Source organism: Erithacus rubecula, assembly GCF_903797595.1.
Source record: "Erithacus rubecula genome assembly, chromosome: 8".
In the NCBI taxonomy this organism is placed as follows: domain Eukaryota; kingdom Metazoa; phylum Chordata; class Aves; order Passeriformes; family Muscicapidae; genus Erithacus; species Erithacus rubecula.
In genome coordinates this window covers 36,179,269-36,194,273 of record NC_136659.1, presented here as the reverse complement: position 1 = coordinate 36,194,273, position 15,005 = coordinate 36,179,269, and the positions used below count along the sequence as shown (strand labels likewise).

The following is a 15,005-nucleotide window of genomic DNA, read 5'->3' as shown; positions in this document are numbered from 1 at the left end:
AGAAAGAAGAAAAGAAAAGGAAAGGAAAGAAAGAAAGAAAGAAAGAAAGAAAGAAAGAAAGAAAGAAAGAAAGAAAGAAAGAAAGAAAGAAAGAAAGAAAGATAAAAGCTAGATTTTTGTGTTTACAGCACAATAAATCTTCTTCTGTGTTGAATATTCTAATTTCCACTAACCAATCTAATGCAAGACACAAATCCTACAGCATTTACCTACAGCCTATAGGAATCATTACATTACATTCATGTGTTGTACTTTAAACCCTAAAACTGCATTTTGGAGCCCTTCTGCCAGGCTGGCAGGGTCTGCTCTGACCTTTGGACCATTGTTCTATCCAGAGGAGATTCTTTTCCTGGCCATCCCATTGTCTTCTAGCTATTGAGTAACTAAGCTTAGGATTTCATTTCAACCTCCCTTACGGTTTCCATATTCTCAAAACCTTTTGTAGGCAATCACATTTATCAGGATTCATCCTTCCCAACGCCCGCGACTCGCCCGGATTTCGGCTCAGGGCTGTTTTTACAGCATTTCTCACCTGTCCTCCTTGATCCTGGCCAGCAGGGGCTCCAGCCAGCCCAGGGTGCACTCGCAGTGTGCGTCCAGGAAGGTGATCACCTGTCCCCTGGAAGCGGCGGCCCCGCGGAGCCGCGCCCGGATCAGCCCCGAGCGCCGCTCCATGCGCAGGATCCGCACGGGCACCTGCAGCCGCTGCACGTAGCGCTCCAAGGAGCCCTTCAGGAACTCTGGCAGACAGAAGGAAAGGGGTTTTAGAGGATTTTAGGGGGGTTTTGTAACAGTGGCGTGATGTGAAGGTCGTGAGGTCAATGCGCGCAAGGGGGGTAGCGCTCGCAAAGGTGGAACCTGCGCCACTTGTGAAAAATGTGGAATTTCCATCACTGGGGAAAAATGTGGAATTTCCATCACTGGGGAAAAAGGTGGAATTTCCATCACTGGGGAAAAAGGTGGAATTTCCATCACTGGGGAAAAAGGTGGAATTTCCATCACTTGTGAAAAAGGTGGAATTTCCATCACTGGGGAAAAAGGGGGAATTTCCATCACTTGTGAAAAATGTGGAATTTCCATCACTTGTGAAAAATGTGGAATTTCCATCACTTGTGAAAAAGGTGGAATTTCCATCACTTGTGAAAAATGTGGAATTTCCATCACTTGTGAAAAAGGGGGAATTTCCATCACTTATGAAAAATGTGGAATTTCCATCACTTGTGAAAAATGTGGAATCTGCACCACTTGTGAAAAAGGTGGAATTTCCATCACTTGTGAAAAAGGTGGAATTTCCATCACTTGTGAATGTGGAATCTCCACCACTTGTGAAAAAGGTGGAATCTGCACCACTTGAGAACATGGAATCTGAACCACTTGAGAAAAATGTGGGATCTCCACCACTTGTGAAAAACGTGGAATCTGCACCACTTGTGAATGTGGATCTCCACCACTTGTGAAAAATGTGGGATCTCCACCACTTAATTTTGTCTTGTCTTTATTTTCTTCTGTTTTCACTCAGAGTCAGGATTGTAAAACATGAAGATTAATTTTCTCCTGCTTGGGCTTGGTTGTTTATTAACTCTTATCTAAAGCACAGAACGTTCTGCAGCACTTCCAGCTACCTGCTAAAAGTGAGGAAAATGGAGCTGGATCCTGATAGTTACAAGATCTCTTATAGCTAAACAGCCCAATAAAGAATTAATACCTATATTATTTATAATTTTAACCCAATAACCAAATCCCTGTGACTGCAGTGCAGCACTGACTGTCCAACCAAAAACTGCCTGAAATCATTAACAAGAAGGAAGAGCACAGAAAGAAACAAAACCCAAAATCCTCCATCTGGTCCCATACCATTACTATATTATAAAAACCCCAAATTCCAAACCCTTCACTGTGTGGGGACGGGAATTTGGGAATACTGGGATGGGAATTTGGGAACGCTGGGATGGAAATCTGGGAAACTTGGGATGGGCATTTGGGAAAGCTGCAACGGGAATTTGGGGATGGGAATTTGAGGAACCTGGGATGGGAATTTGGGGAACCTGGGATGGGAATTTGGGATGGGAGTTTGGGGAACCTTGGAACGGGAATTTGGGGAACCCTGGGAAGGGAATTCGGGATGGGAATCTGGGGAACCTGGGATGGGAATTCAGGGAACCAGGAATGGGAATTCGGGGAACCCTGGGACGACAATTCAGGAGACTCGTGAAGGGAATTTGGGGAACCTGGGAAGGGAATTTGGGAGCCCTGGGATGGGAATTTGGGATGGGAGTTTGGGGAACCTGGCGCGGGAATTCGGGAGACTTCCAAAGGGAATCTGGGGAACCTGGGATGGGAATTCAGGGAACCAGGGACCGGAACTCAGGGAACCCTGGGACGACAATTCAGGAGACTTGCGAAGGGAATTTGGGGAACCTGGGATGGGAATTTAGGGAACCTGGGATGGGAATTTGGAAGCCCTGGGATGGGAATTTGGGGAACCTGGAATGGGAATTTGGGATGGGAATTTGGGGAACCTGGAATGGGAATTTGGGATGGGAATTTGGGGAACCGGGGACGGGAATTCGGGGAACCCTGGGACGGGAATTGGGGAGACTTGCAAAGGGAACTTGGGAAATTTGAGATGGGAATTTGGCAGCCCTGGGACGGGAATTCGGGGAACCCTGGGACGGGAATTTGGGATGGGAATTTGAGGAACCTGGCACGGGAATTTGGGGAACCTGGGATGGGAATTTGAGATGGGAATTTGGGGAACCCTGGGACGGGAATTCAGGAGACTTGCGAAGGGAATTTGGGAACCCTGGGATGGGAATTTGGGGAACCTGGGATGGGAATTCGGGATGGGAATTTGGGGAACCTGGGACGGGGAGACTTGCGAAGGGAATTTGGGAGCCCTGGGACGGGAATTTGGGGAACCTGGGATGGGAATTTGGGATGGGAATTTGGGGAACCTGGGACGAGAATTCAGGAGACTTGCAAAGGGAATTTGGGAACCCTGGGACGGGAATTTGGGGAACCTGGGATGGGAATTTGGGATGGGAATTTGGGGAACCCTGGGACGGGAATTCAGGAGACTTGCGAAGGGAATTTGGGAACACTGGGACGGGAATTTGGGGAACCTGGGACGAGAATTCAGGAGACTTGCGAAGGGAATCTGGTGAACCTGGGATGGGAATTGGGGAACATGGGATGGGAATTTGTGATGGGAATTTGGGGAACCTGGGACGAGAATTCAAGAGACTTGCGAAGGGAATTTGGGAACCCTGGGACGGGAATTCGGGATGGGAATTTGGGGAACCTGGGATGGGAATTCAGGAGACTTACGAAGGGAATTTGGGAGCCCTGGGACGGGAACTTGGGGAACCTGGGATGGGAATTTGGGATGGGAATTTGGGGAACCTGGGATGGGAATTCAGGAGACTTACGAAGGGTATTTGGGAGCCCTGGGAAGGGAATTTAGGGAACTTGGGACGGGAATTTGTGATGGGAATTTGGGGAACCTGTGACGAGAATTCAGGAGACTTGCGAAGGGAATTTGGGAACCCTGGGATGGGAACTGGGGAACCTGGGATGGGAATTAGGTAAATTTGAGGTGGGAATCGGGGAGCCCTGGCAGGGGCCCCACCTCTCTCGCTGGCATCGTCCACCAGCAGGATCTCGGCCAGCAGGCGCGGCGGCGAGCGCTGCAGCACGCTGTGCACCGTGCGCAGCAGCGTGCTCCACGCCTCGTTGTGGAACACGATCACCACGCTGGTGTTGGGCAGCTCCTCCGGGTACACCTTGCTCTTGCACCTGCCCAAAAGCACAAAAACAGGGAACGGGGCTCAGGCGGCAGGCACGGCGCGAAGGGGAGATGTGGATTTTGGGGGGGAAGGGGGTTGGGAGCAGCCACGGCATTGCTGCCACATCCAGGGTGTGGGGAAGGGTTTAGGGGTCTCTGGGCATCCAAGGACTGGAATTCCAACTGATCTGGGGATTATACAGGATGTAAAAGGGGATTGGGAGCAGCCACGGCCCTGCTGCCACATCCAGGGTGTGGGGGTGGGTTTAGGGGTCTCTGGGGACCCAGGGACTGGAATTCCAACTGATCTGGGGATTAGACAGGATGGAAAAGCAGCCATGGCTCTGCTCCAAGGGAGAGCTTCCACACCCAGGGAGTTCAAAATGACAGAAATAAATTAAGAAGGCGAATTGGAGATCCAGAGTTTGGAATTCCAATGGCTCTGAGGATGAGGAAAGGTGAAAAGGGGATTGGGAGCAGCCACGGCACTGCTGCCACATCCAGGGTGTGGGGATGGGTTTAGGGGTCTCTGGGCATCCAGGGACTGGAATTCCAACTGCTCTGAGAATGGGGCAGGGTGGAAAAGGGTCCTGGAAGCAGCCAAGAGGGAGGGTCCACACCCAGGGAGTTCAAGATGATGGGAATGGATTAAGGAGGCAAAATGGAGATGCAGAGACTGGAATTCCAACAGCTCTGAGGATGAGGCAGGGTGGAAAAGGGGCCTGGAAGCAGCCAAGGCACCACCCCAAGAGAGGGAGGCTCCACGTCCAGGTGCTTCCAAATGAGAGGAATAAATTAAGAAGGCAAACTGGAGATCCAGAGATTGGAATTTCAACAGCTGGAAAAGCAGCCAAGGCTCTGCTTCAAGGAGTGTGGAGATGTGGATATCCCACACCAGATAGTTCAGGATGATGGGAATGGATTAAAGAACAAACTGCAGATCCAGAGACTGGGATTGCAATTCTCTGAGCATGACAGGCTGGAGAAGGGGCTCATCCCACTCTCCCATTCCTGACATTCCCACAGATCCAATTTCAGGAATTCCAGGGACAGCCATCCCCAGGTGGATTTGGCTGCAGGGAGGTCTGGAGCACACTGGGAATGCCTGGGATGAGCTGCCAAGGAAAAGCATCAAAATCCATCAAAGCCTTCAAATCTCCCCTCCCAAATCCCATTTTCAGAAATCTGTGGGAAAAGTGGGTTCCCAGATTTCCTGCAGATTCTCTGGGAGAAGATATCATAGGAAGGAGGTGAGGACCTTTCCAAGGCACCCTGAAAATTCATCCCTGGAAAAAAAAAATCCTGCAAAATAACCCTGAGTTTATCTGGGCTTTCAACCAAACTGCTGCAGCATTTCCTGCAATTCCAAGCCCCTTGAAACCAGGGATAAAGGAAATTTTTTAAATCCCCTTTGGAATAATTTTCCTTCAAATAAAATCTGTTTTCTCCTCCATCCAGGGATGTTTAGGGGCCCCTCTGAGGCTGCTGGGGAGGAAAATCTGTTTTCCATGATTTTCACACTAATTAAGGAGCTGACAGCTCTTCTTTTCCAATTATATCTCCTGCTCCAAAGGCAGCTGCAGCCCACGTGAAAAACAGGGAAGGGAGAACGAGGGTTGTGCTTCTGGAAGGGAAATTTTCAGATATTCTCAGAATAAAAGAACTTCAGCAATCCAAGTGTGTCCATGTCTACAAAAACATTCCAGTACTCATGGATATTCCATGGGGTGACAGGAATTCCATGGAATCAGAGAATCCCAGAATGGTTTGGGATGGAAAGGACCTGAAATCCCGTCCCAGGGACACTTCCCACTACCCCAGGCTGGTCCATCCTGGCCTTGGACATTCCAGGGATCCAGCACTCCCAGGGTGGGATTTAAGCCCCCAGCCCCCAGCAGTCCCAGAGTGGGCTGCCAGCCCCCAGCCCAGCCCCCAGCAGTCCCAGGGTGGGCTGCCAGACCCCAGCTCTCCCAGGGTGGGCTGCCAGACCCCAGCCCCAGCCCCCATCCCAGCTCCCAGCTCTCGCAGGGTGGGCTGCCAGCCCCCAGCCCCGGGCTCTCACCCGTCCAGCCGCACGTCGGGCAGGCTGCGGTTCAGCGCGATGCGGTCGCTGGCCAGCAGGTTGAACTGGTTGATCTTGAACAGCTCCTTCATCTTCTCCTGCTCCTCCTTGGGGATGAGCACGGCCCTGCCCATCTCCCCCGGGCCCTCCTGGCTCCGGGAAATGACGGCTGGGAAAAGGAACAGCAAATTGGAGCACCCGGGAATGGGATTTATCCTTTGGGAAGATTCTGGTGTTCCACAAGGAATGATGGAAATCCAGCCCCCGTTTTCCCTGCTCCACTGGGAGCTTTTGTCCCCCTCTGAATCCAAGGGCATCCAGCTTCATTCCAAGGTGATTGAACTCACTGGATTTGTAACCTTCCACTGTCCCAGGCTGCTCCAAGCTCCATCCAAGCTGGCCTTGGACACTTGCACAGATCCAGAGGCAGCCACAGCTCCTCTGGGCACCCTCACGGCCAAGCTGTGGCTGTCCCTGGACCCCTGGAAGGCCCCTGGAACAGTCTGGGATAGTGGGAGGTGTCCCTGGGATGGAATGCTATTTATGGTCTGTTTTAACCCAAGCCATTCCATAAAACACAAACTCAGACAACACCAAAGCAGCACTAAAATCCTGCAGATCCTGAGGTTTTCTCTGCTGGGAAAAGCCATTCCAAGACACAAACAGAAACAAAACAATTGTCTTGTCTTGCAAAGCAACGTGTTACCAAAAGTTTGTATTCTATCCCCATCTGTTAAACCAGCTGGGACAGTGACCCTGATCTCTGTGGGAGATATCTCCTGCTAATGGGCATCTTTAAACCAGCTGTAAATCATCTTTACCTTTCCCATGACCCACCCTCCATCCAGGAGGTATCACCTATTAATGGGCCATTGTTTAAACTGGGTGTGGCAGCGATTCTTATCCCTGTGGGAGATATCTCCTGTTAATGGGCCATTGTTACAAACTGGGTGTGGCAGTGCCCCTGATCTCCTGGCACACATTATCTGCTCATGGGCATCTTTAAACCAGCTGGGCAATCATCTTTATCTTCCCACAGCCCATCCTCCCTCCAGCAGATATCTCCTGTTCATGGCCACTGAGTCCCAGGGCATGGCTGATAAAATTCCATCATCCCACTGGGAGATGCTCCAGCCAGGGCAGGAGCCAAGCCTTTCCTACCCAGAGAAAAACTGAGATTTGGAACACCAGAGCACCTTTCCCACTGGATCCCGGAGGAAAACCAGACCCTCCCACATCATCCCTGCACCTTCAGAGGAAACTGCACCTTCTCCAGGAGCACTGCTCCAGCTGAGCCACATCTGCCCCTGCAGGAGGATGCAGCACCATGGAATGGGACTGTGCCACCACCCTGACTGACTGACTGTGCCAGCTTGGATTCTGACTCTGGCAGGGTTGGGATTGTTCTGTGTAATACTGCATTGCTAATTTAATTTTCCTGGTAAAGAACGGCTATCCCTATTCCCATATCTTTACCTGAGAGCTCCTTAATTTCAAAACTACAATAATTTGGAGGGAGGGGGTTTAGACTCTCCATTCCAAGAGAGGCTCCTGCCTTTCAACCCTTCAAACAACAATGAATTTCCCGGGGCCGCACTCACCGCGCAGCGCCGGCAGCAGCGAGCGTTCCTTGCTGTCCTCACACTTGTTGCACTCGCTGAAGTAGAGCAGCAGGAACACGTCCAGCAGCAGCCAGAGCAGGGACGTGGCCAGCACCACCCTGCAGTAGCCAAACCTCCTCATGGCTCCTGGGGCGAGCTGGGGACGGCGGGAGCAGGGTGGGATCACAGCCCCAGGGCGCGGAGCCGCCAGGGAGGCAGGGAGGAGCATCCTGCTGGGGCAGAGCAGACAGCTGTCCATGGATTCATGGATACTCACCCTTGCCTTCAGCACCCATTGACACTGAAACTCTCATTTTCCTTAAATATTGATTCTAGGTTTTAGATTTCTCAACACTGAATTTTTATCCTGCCAAATTTTGGACTCCTCCTTGTGACCACCAGAGATTCCTTAGGAAAGGGCATCTCAGTCACTGATCCACAATTTTGGGCTCCTGCCTGAATTAGGGAGTTTGGAAAGAACAGCCAAAGGGGAGGCCTCCATAACCAGCTCTCCAAAGGGTGGAGCCAGGCTGGGAAAGCTGGGAATGTTTCCCTGGAGAAGGGAAGGATTCAGAAAAAAACCTCAGAGATATCTGCAGGGCCTGAAGGGGCTCCAGGAGAGCTGGAGAGGGGACAAGGGATGGAGGGACAGGACACAGGGAATGACTCCCACTGCCAGAGGAATGGGATGGATATTGGGATATTGGGAATTGGGAATTCCTGGCTGGAATGGAATTCCCAGAGCAGCCTGGGAGGTTCCTGCCCATAGCAGGGCTGGGCTGGGATGGGATTGAAGTTCTTTCCATCCCAAACCATTCCATGCATCCATGTAGCAGGAAAAGCCTGCTCAGATTCCCACATCCACGTTTATCCCCATGTGAGGAATCTGCTGCCTTTGGATATTTCATATCCTGTGAACACCAGAGAGAGAATTCCACGTCCTGTCCTTATGGATCTCTACTTTCCCTGGGAAACCCACAGACAGGAGGGAGCAGGGAGCACTGATCCAGAGAGATCCAGCCCTGCTGTCCCTGCAGTGACTCCAAGGGACATTTTAGGGACATTTTTAGGCCCTGACATTTTTAGTGGCTCCTTTATCCCCACGTCAGTTTTCCCATTCCCAAGCCAAAAACATGGGAAAGAAGCAGGTGAGGGGCTGGACATTGGGGCTTGGAGCACTCTGGGACAGCAGGAGGTGTCCCTGCATGGACTGGGATGGGATTTAAGGTCCCATCCCATCCAAACCACTCCAGAATTCCACGACCTCCCCATGGCTGCAATCAGTAATTAGAGGTCTGTAATTAACGACCCCCCTCACCATCACTCTGTGCCCAGACTCCATGTCCTGCTCCAGCCATGCTCCCACAGAATTCCCCCAGCACTGAACCACTGGATAATTTTCCAAGTGCCTGGAAAAGAAAAAGAGAATAAAATCCCATCACTTTTCCATGTTTCCTAAAACATAAAGAAATTTCCTATAATTCAAAATCCCTCCTCAGTTTTATCCACATTTTAAGTTCCTTATCCTCCCTTGCTCAGCTCCTCATTCCCAGCTGGGATCTTTCCATTTTCCATCCAACTTTAATTAATGTTCATCTGAGCCAAAGGGACAGAAGAGCTGGAAAATTTAAATGAATTATAAATGATTTATTTAGTTATTCTCACAGCATTTCTGCGCTGATTCCTCATTAATAACAATTTCCATCTGTCCTAAATATCAACCAATGGCTCTTCCTGCTGAGGAATTCCCAGGGAGCTGATTTAAAATCCCAGGAATTGCTGTTCCAGGATGACACATTCCATTTCCACAGTGGTCATGGGGAACAGTTTCATTACAGGAAAAAAAAAATGAGGAAGAAAAAAACCCAAATTTCCCAGCAAAACTGTGGAGTGGGAAGTGTCAAGGTTGGAACAATCTGGGATAGGAGAAAGATTCATTCCCCATGGAATGGGATGAGCTTTAAAACAGCTTAAAACATCCCAGGATTCTGTGATTCCATAAAATCCCCTCCTCCAAACCTCCAAAAGGAAGAAGCTTCCCCCCCACCAAAAAAAGAAAAAAAAAAAAAATATATATATATATATAATAAAATATAAAATAAAATAAAATTTTAACTAAACAAAGCAAGAGGAAGAAAGGAAAAATCCTGTGGTTCTGAGCTCCCAATTCCTGGAATAAACCAAATTTCACCCCATGATCCTGCAGCAAAGCAGAGGGAAATTCCTGCCCCAAACCCTGCAGGGCTGGGAGCAGGAAAAGCAGAATTTGGGGAGAGGAAATTGAGGAATCTGCCAGCATTTCCCAGAACTGATCCACACAAAGCTGGGGGGGAATTATGGAGGCAGCACATCCAACCCTTGATCTGCCTTTTCCCTGGATTAAAAATCTCAATTTCTGTGGATATAAACCAATTGTTCAGGGTCTTTTCCTGCCCCTGGTTATCCCCACAGCCAGGCCATGCCCAGAATCACCAACATTGAATTTTTTCAGGCTCAAAGGCACAGAATCCACCTCTGCTCCCTGAAAACCTCCTCATCCCCTTTCCCAACATCCCTGCAAGGCAAAATAAACATGGAAACGGCAAAAGTTCCAATTCTTGAGCTGCATTTTCCCACCAGTGCTGGGAATTTAATCCTTTAGTGAAATTTGGGGTAATTTCTGACTCTTTCATGGGCTGAAAATGTGGGAATTGCAGCAGCACAGGGTGGGTGGAAATTAAAGTGTGTTCAGAAGGAACTCAGCAGAATTTTGGGGGAATCACAGAATTCCAGACTGGTCTGGGTGGGAAGGGACATTAGGGATTATCCCATTCCACAATTCCAGGGTGCTCCAGCCTGGCCTGGGACAATTCCAGGGATCCAGGGGCAGCCACAGCTGCTCTGGGAATTCCCAATTTCCAATATCCCAATATCCATCCCCCATTCCCTGTGTCCTGTCCCTCCATCCCTTGTCCCCTCTCCAGCTCTCCTGGAGCCCCTTCAGGTCCTGGAAGGTCTCTGAGGTTTTTTCCTGGATCCTTCCCTTCTCCAGGTGAACATTCCCAGCTCTCCCAACCTGGCTCCACATTCCAGAGGGGAAAAAAAAAATCCAATATCCACCAATATTCCTCAGTCTGGAATTCAGCTCGGTGAAGGGAGAAGATGCTGCTGCTCAAATTCCACCTTAGGAATTTTGGGAGGAGAAAAACCAACCCTTCATTCCAACACTTGAAAACAAATCCTGCAGCAACCCCTTTGACCCCCAGAGTTTGGGAATTCCATTCCCAGCTCTCCCAGCCTGCCTGGACTGGTTCCAGGAGGTCAAAGCTGCTCATTCCCAAATGGGCCCTTGCTTAAATCCGGCTCAGCAGAGCCCTGAGCTGCTCCTTAATCCTCTGCCACCCCCCAGGCTCAGCAGGGATCAAGTGTCCTAATCCCCAGCAGGACAGGAATAACCTGGGCATGGAAATTCCCAGAGAAAACCCCCCAAAAAAAACCACAGAGGGATTGTGGAGTTTCTCAGCTGCTGGAATTCTGGAGTCCAGCTGCATCCTGGGCATGTGATTAAATCTTCCTGATTAATTAATAGCAGAACTGCTCTGACCTCAGTGCAAACTCACAAACCTGCAGGATTCCAATTTCTCCTGCATTCCCAGGAGCACCAAACCCACATCCCAGTGCCTGGATAAGGAAGGACACGAAAATCCAAATTATTTCCAGCAAAGCGTTGTTCCCAAACTAAATATTCCCATTTTTATGGGACAGCTGTACATTTTCCCAGTCCTAAAACCCTCAGGGGGGTTTCCATGAGCTGGGCCTGGTAAAGCTCAGCTTAACTCGAGCTGTGGGACAGGAACAGGCTTGGGATGGGTCAGGGATTTCCCAGTTTTGCTGCCAGATGTGGCCACATCTGCACATCCCAGCAGCTGCCTGGCAACTCAGGGGATGCTCCCCCAAATCCCAGGATCTGCCCCAACCCCCCCAGTTTGTCCAGCAGATCCAGGATTTGGGATTTGCTCTCAGGGATTTGTTTTCCCTGCAGGAATCCATTCCCACAGGGGGATGGCAAGGAAACCTCCTGTCCCCTGGTGACAGCAAAAGGATGAAGAGAAATAAAAAACATCCCAAAATCCACCCTGGCTTTGCCAGAGGGTGAAAAATGGAATGGAATCCAAAATATCTCTGGAAATCTGTCATTGAGCTGCTGATTTGGGTAAACAGAACCAAAGCTCACTGGGATTATCCCAAATTCCTCCTGCTCTTCCCTTCCTGATATCCCTCTGGGAGGGTGGAGGGGAAAATTATCCAAGGGGAGGGTGGGAAAGTGGCCGAGTTTAATTTTTGTTGTATTAATTTTTGTTGGAATTTTAAATGGAATTTTTAGGAAATTTGGGGGGGAAACCTCCCAAAACCCCACAGCAAAAAGGGTTTGAGGTTTTTCAGGCAGAGCTGCACAGGGCTCAAGAAGTTCACCAGGAGAAATTCCCAAACAGGAATTAAATCACTCACAAATATATTTTTTTCCACTTAAGAAATGCAGAATCCTCATGCAGAATTCCCAGCTTTTCCCCTCTGATAAATTAAAGGATTGTTTATCACAGCTCTCCTGGGATACACCACAAAAAAATTAAAAAAAAAAAAAAATATTGGCCAGGAGGGTTTGAAACTCCCCCTTTCCAATTTGAAATTGGATTTTTGGCCCACACTGATCTAAGCAAATCTGAATATAAAATACACCCTCCAAAAATAATCATTTAATTCCAGGAGCAGCTCATTAATTCTTGGATAAGGAAGAACTTTTAATGCCAGAACTGTCAAACTCCAAGATCAATCCAGGAAAGCTCGTGCACATTTAGTAAGGAATAAAAATAGGTGGGGAAAAAAAGGGAAAAAAAATAAAAGGAATCAGGTACTTTTAATCAGAACCACGCAGTGTTTTGTGGTTTAAGAATTCCATTTCTTTTCTGCCTCTCTCCTCTCCTGGAATTTATTAATAGCCCCATTCTTCCCTGGGGAATTCATTCCCATGACTCAGGAATTCAAGTGGAAAATGAATTCAGATCTGGGGAGCAAAACCTGCCCTGGGATTTTTTTGGGGTTTGCTCAGGGCACAGCCCCAATTCCATCCCCCCACAGCTCCAGAGACACTCAGGAATTGCTGGGAAATTTGGGAATTTACCTGGATTTGTTCCCTCCTTTGGGATCCTGGGGCTGTGTTGGTGCAAAGCACTGAAAACCTGCAGAAAATTCAAATAAAAATTTAGATTAAAAAAAAAAAATCCTAAATCTGAATGGAATAGCAGAGAACTGTGAAATGCTTTGGATGGGAAGGGATATTAATCCATTAATATGGATTAATAATGGATTCATCCATATAATTAATGGATTAATCTATATAATTAATGGATTAATAGCAGGGACAGCTTCCCCTGGCCTTGGACATTTCCAGGGATGGAGCAGCCACAGATCCTCTGGAACAATCACAGTTTTGGGAATTAATTCCCAATTATCAGGAGACAGTTTGGGAGTTAATTCCCAAATTTACAGCTGGGAGTTAATTCTCTTTTCCTCTGTGTTAAAATCTCAAAATCTTCCTCCTGTTCCTTCTTCCAGCTTTTTCCCTCAAGCACATCCCACCTAGAAAAGCAAATTTCAGCACTTTGCTCACCAAATTCCTCATTCCCAGCCAGTCCCATTCCCAAATTTCCACTTTTCCCAGGATTTTCCCCCTTTGGAAGATCCTCACCAGGGGGGATCAGCAACCAATAAATTATTTAAACCCCACAGAAGGACTGGAATCTCCTCTGCCCATTTGTTTCTTTTTTCCATCTCCTGCTTTTCCAGATTGGTTGGGGATTTAAAAATAAAACATAAAAATTCCCCAAAACCAAAAATTCCAGCCAAGTGCAGCTCAACCCTGTCCCAATTCCAGGCAAACTTTTCCTTGGATTCACCCAATGGGCAAAACCGTCTGGAATTTTCTGGCATTAAAAAAAAAAAAAAAAAAAAAAATCAAGGAGAGATTCTTAATTTTTTTTTAATTTATTCTATTTTTCCTTCAGCAGCCACAATTCTCCAGTGGGGTTTCCAACATTCCCCAAAATCCCATTAAATATTAGGGGGATGTGATTCCATCCCATCCCACACATTCCCACATCTCAACCAGTTGGAATTTTCCTATGGAAATGAAATTCTGGGGATGCAGCTGGTGGGAGGAGCTCTGGCATCTCTCATTCCCAAAAAATCTGTTTCTGGAGCAGGTGGGAAGAGCCAGAAAACCCCAGAACTGTGTGGGATTGTGTGTTCCCCTCCTGGCTTGATTTGGGGATAAAAAAAAATTTTAAAAAAATCAGATTTTTCCATTAAAAAGGCAGATTTTTCCATTAAAAAAGCAGATTTTTACCCTTAAAAATCAGATATTTCGATTTAAAAAATCACTCTTTTTTTTTTCCACAAAAAAGCAGATTTTTAGACAAGAAAATAATTTTGTTTTGCACAAGAACAGCAGATTTTTAAACAAGAAAATCACTTTTTTTTTTCACAAGAACAGCAGATTTCTAAACAAGAAAATTACTTTCTTTTGTACAAGAAAAGCAGATATTTACCCCAAAAATGGAGGGTTTTACTCAAAAAAAAAAAAGTTTTTTACATAAGAAAAGCAGATTTTTCACCCGAAAAAGGGGGAGGGTTTTACTCAAAAAAGAATTAGGTTTTTACCCCAGAAAAAATGAGGTTTTTACACAAGAAAAAGCAGATTTTTAAGCTGGTATTTCCCTAAAGTGTGGTTTCATTGATAACACAAAACTCCAAATGAGCAGCGCAAGAGGAAATTTAAAAAAAATAAAAAAAATAATTTAAAACACAACCTAAAATCACCTAAAAACACACTAAACAATATAGCTAAAAACATGTAAAAAACGCCTTTAAAACATCATTAAAATATTAAAAAAAAAAAAAAACTTTAAAGAAACCTTTAAAAACCATTAAAAATCCTTTAAAAACCCTTTAAAAAAACCCTTAAAATGCCTTTAAAAACCCTTAAAAATCCCTTTTTAAAAATCCTTGAAAAACCCTTTAAAAAATCTTAAAATTTATTTTAAAACCCTTAAAAATACCTTTAAAAATCCTTTAAAAATCCCTTAAAATTCCTTAAAAAACCGTTTAAAATCCCTTTAAAAAATCCTTTTAAAATCCTTTAAAAACACCCTTAACATTTCTTTAAAAACCTTTAAAATTTCTTTAAAAACCCTTAAAAATCCCTTAAAAACTCAAGTTTCAAGGCCCAGCAGCCACCAAGAATTAAAATAATCATTCCCAGAGTGATTTAATCTCCCCTTAATCTTTCCTCCCCCTATTCCCAGCAAATTCCAACCCTTATTTTCCAACAAAAATCAACTTTTCCCAGTTATTCCCTCTTTATTCACCCTGTTTCAACCTCTAAGGAAAAGAAATTTGATTTTCTGTCAGTTCAGAAGTGGCTTTTACCCAATTCCTGGGAAAGCAGCTGCCATCCCAACTTTGGGATTTTCTGGGGAAATCCCATTTTTTAACAGCTGAGCCAAATCCCATTTCCAGCAGT

General features: G+C 46.8%; 1 protein-coding gene across 1 annotated transcript in view; it reads right to left on the bottom strand.

Annotated features, from left to right (window-relative positions):
- The window catches only part of GALNT13 (polypeptide N-acetylgalactosaminyltransferase 13), a gene marked incomplete at its 3' end in the record, with an annotated part of 49,156 nt that overhangs the window by 27,897 nt on the left and 6,254 nt on the right, over positions 1-15,005 (bottom strand). The window contains exons 2-7 of the mRNA XM_079311050.1: positions 12,606-12,663; positions 8,757-8,856; positions 7,448-7,680; positions 5,847-6,015; positions 3,629-3,795; positions 533-740 (exon numbers count right to left, since the gene is read on the bottom strand). Of these exons, the coding sequence (XP_079167176.1) occupies positions 533-740; positions 3,629-3,795; positions 5,847-6,015; positions 7,448-7,676 (773 nt within the window). The 5' untranslated portion in view covers positions 7,677-7,680; positions 8,757-8,856; positions 12,606-12,663. The remainder of the gene's footprint in view (positions 1-532; positions 741-3,628; positions 3,796-5,846; positions 6,016-7,447; positions 7,681-8,756; positions 8,857-12,605; positions 12,664-15,005) is intronic.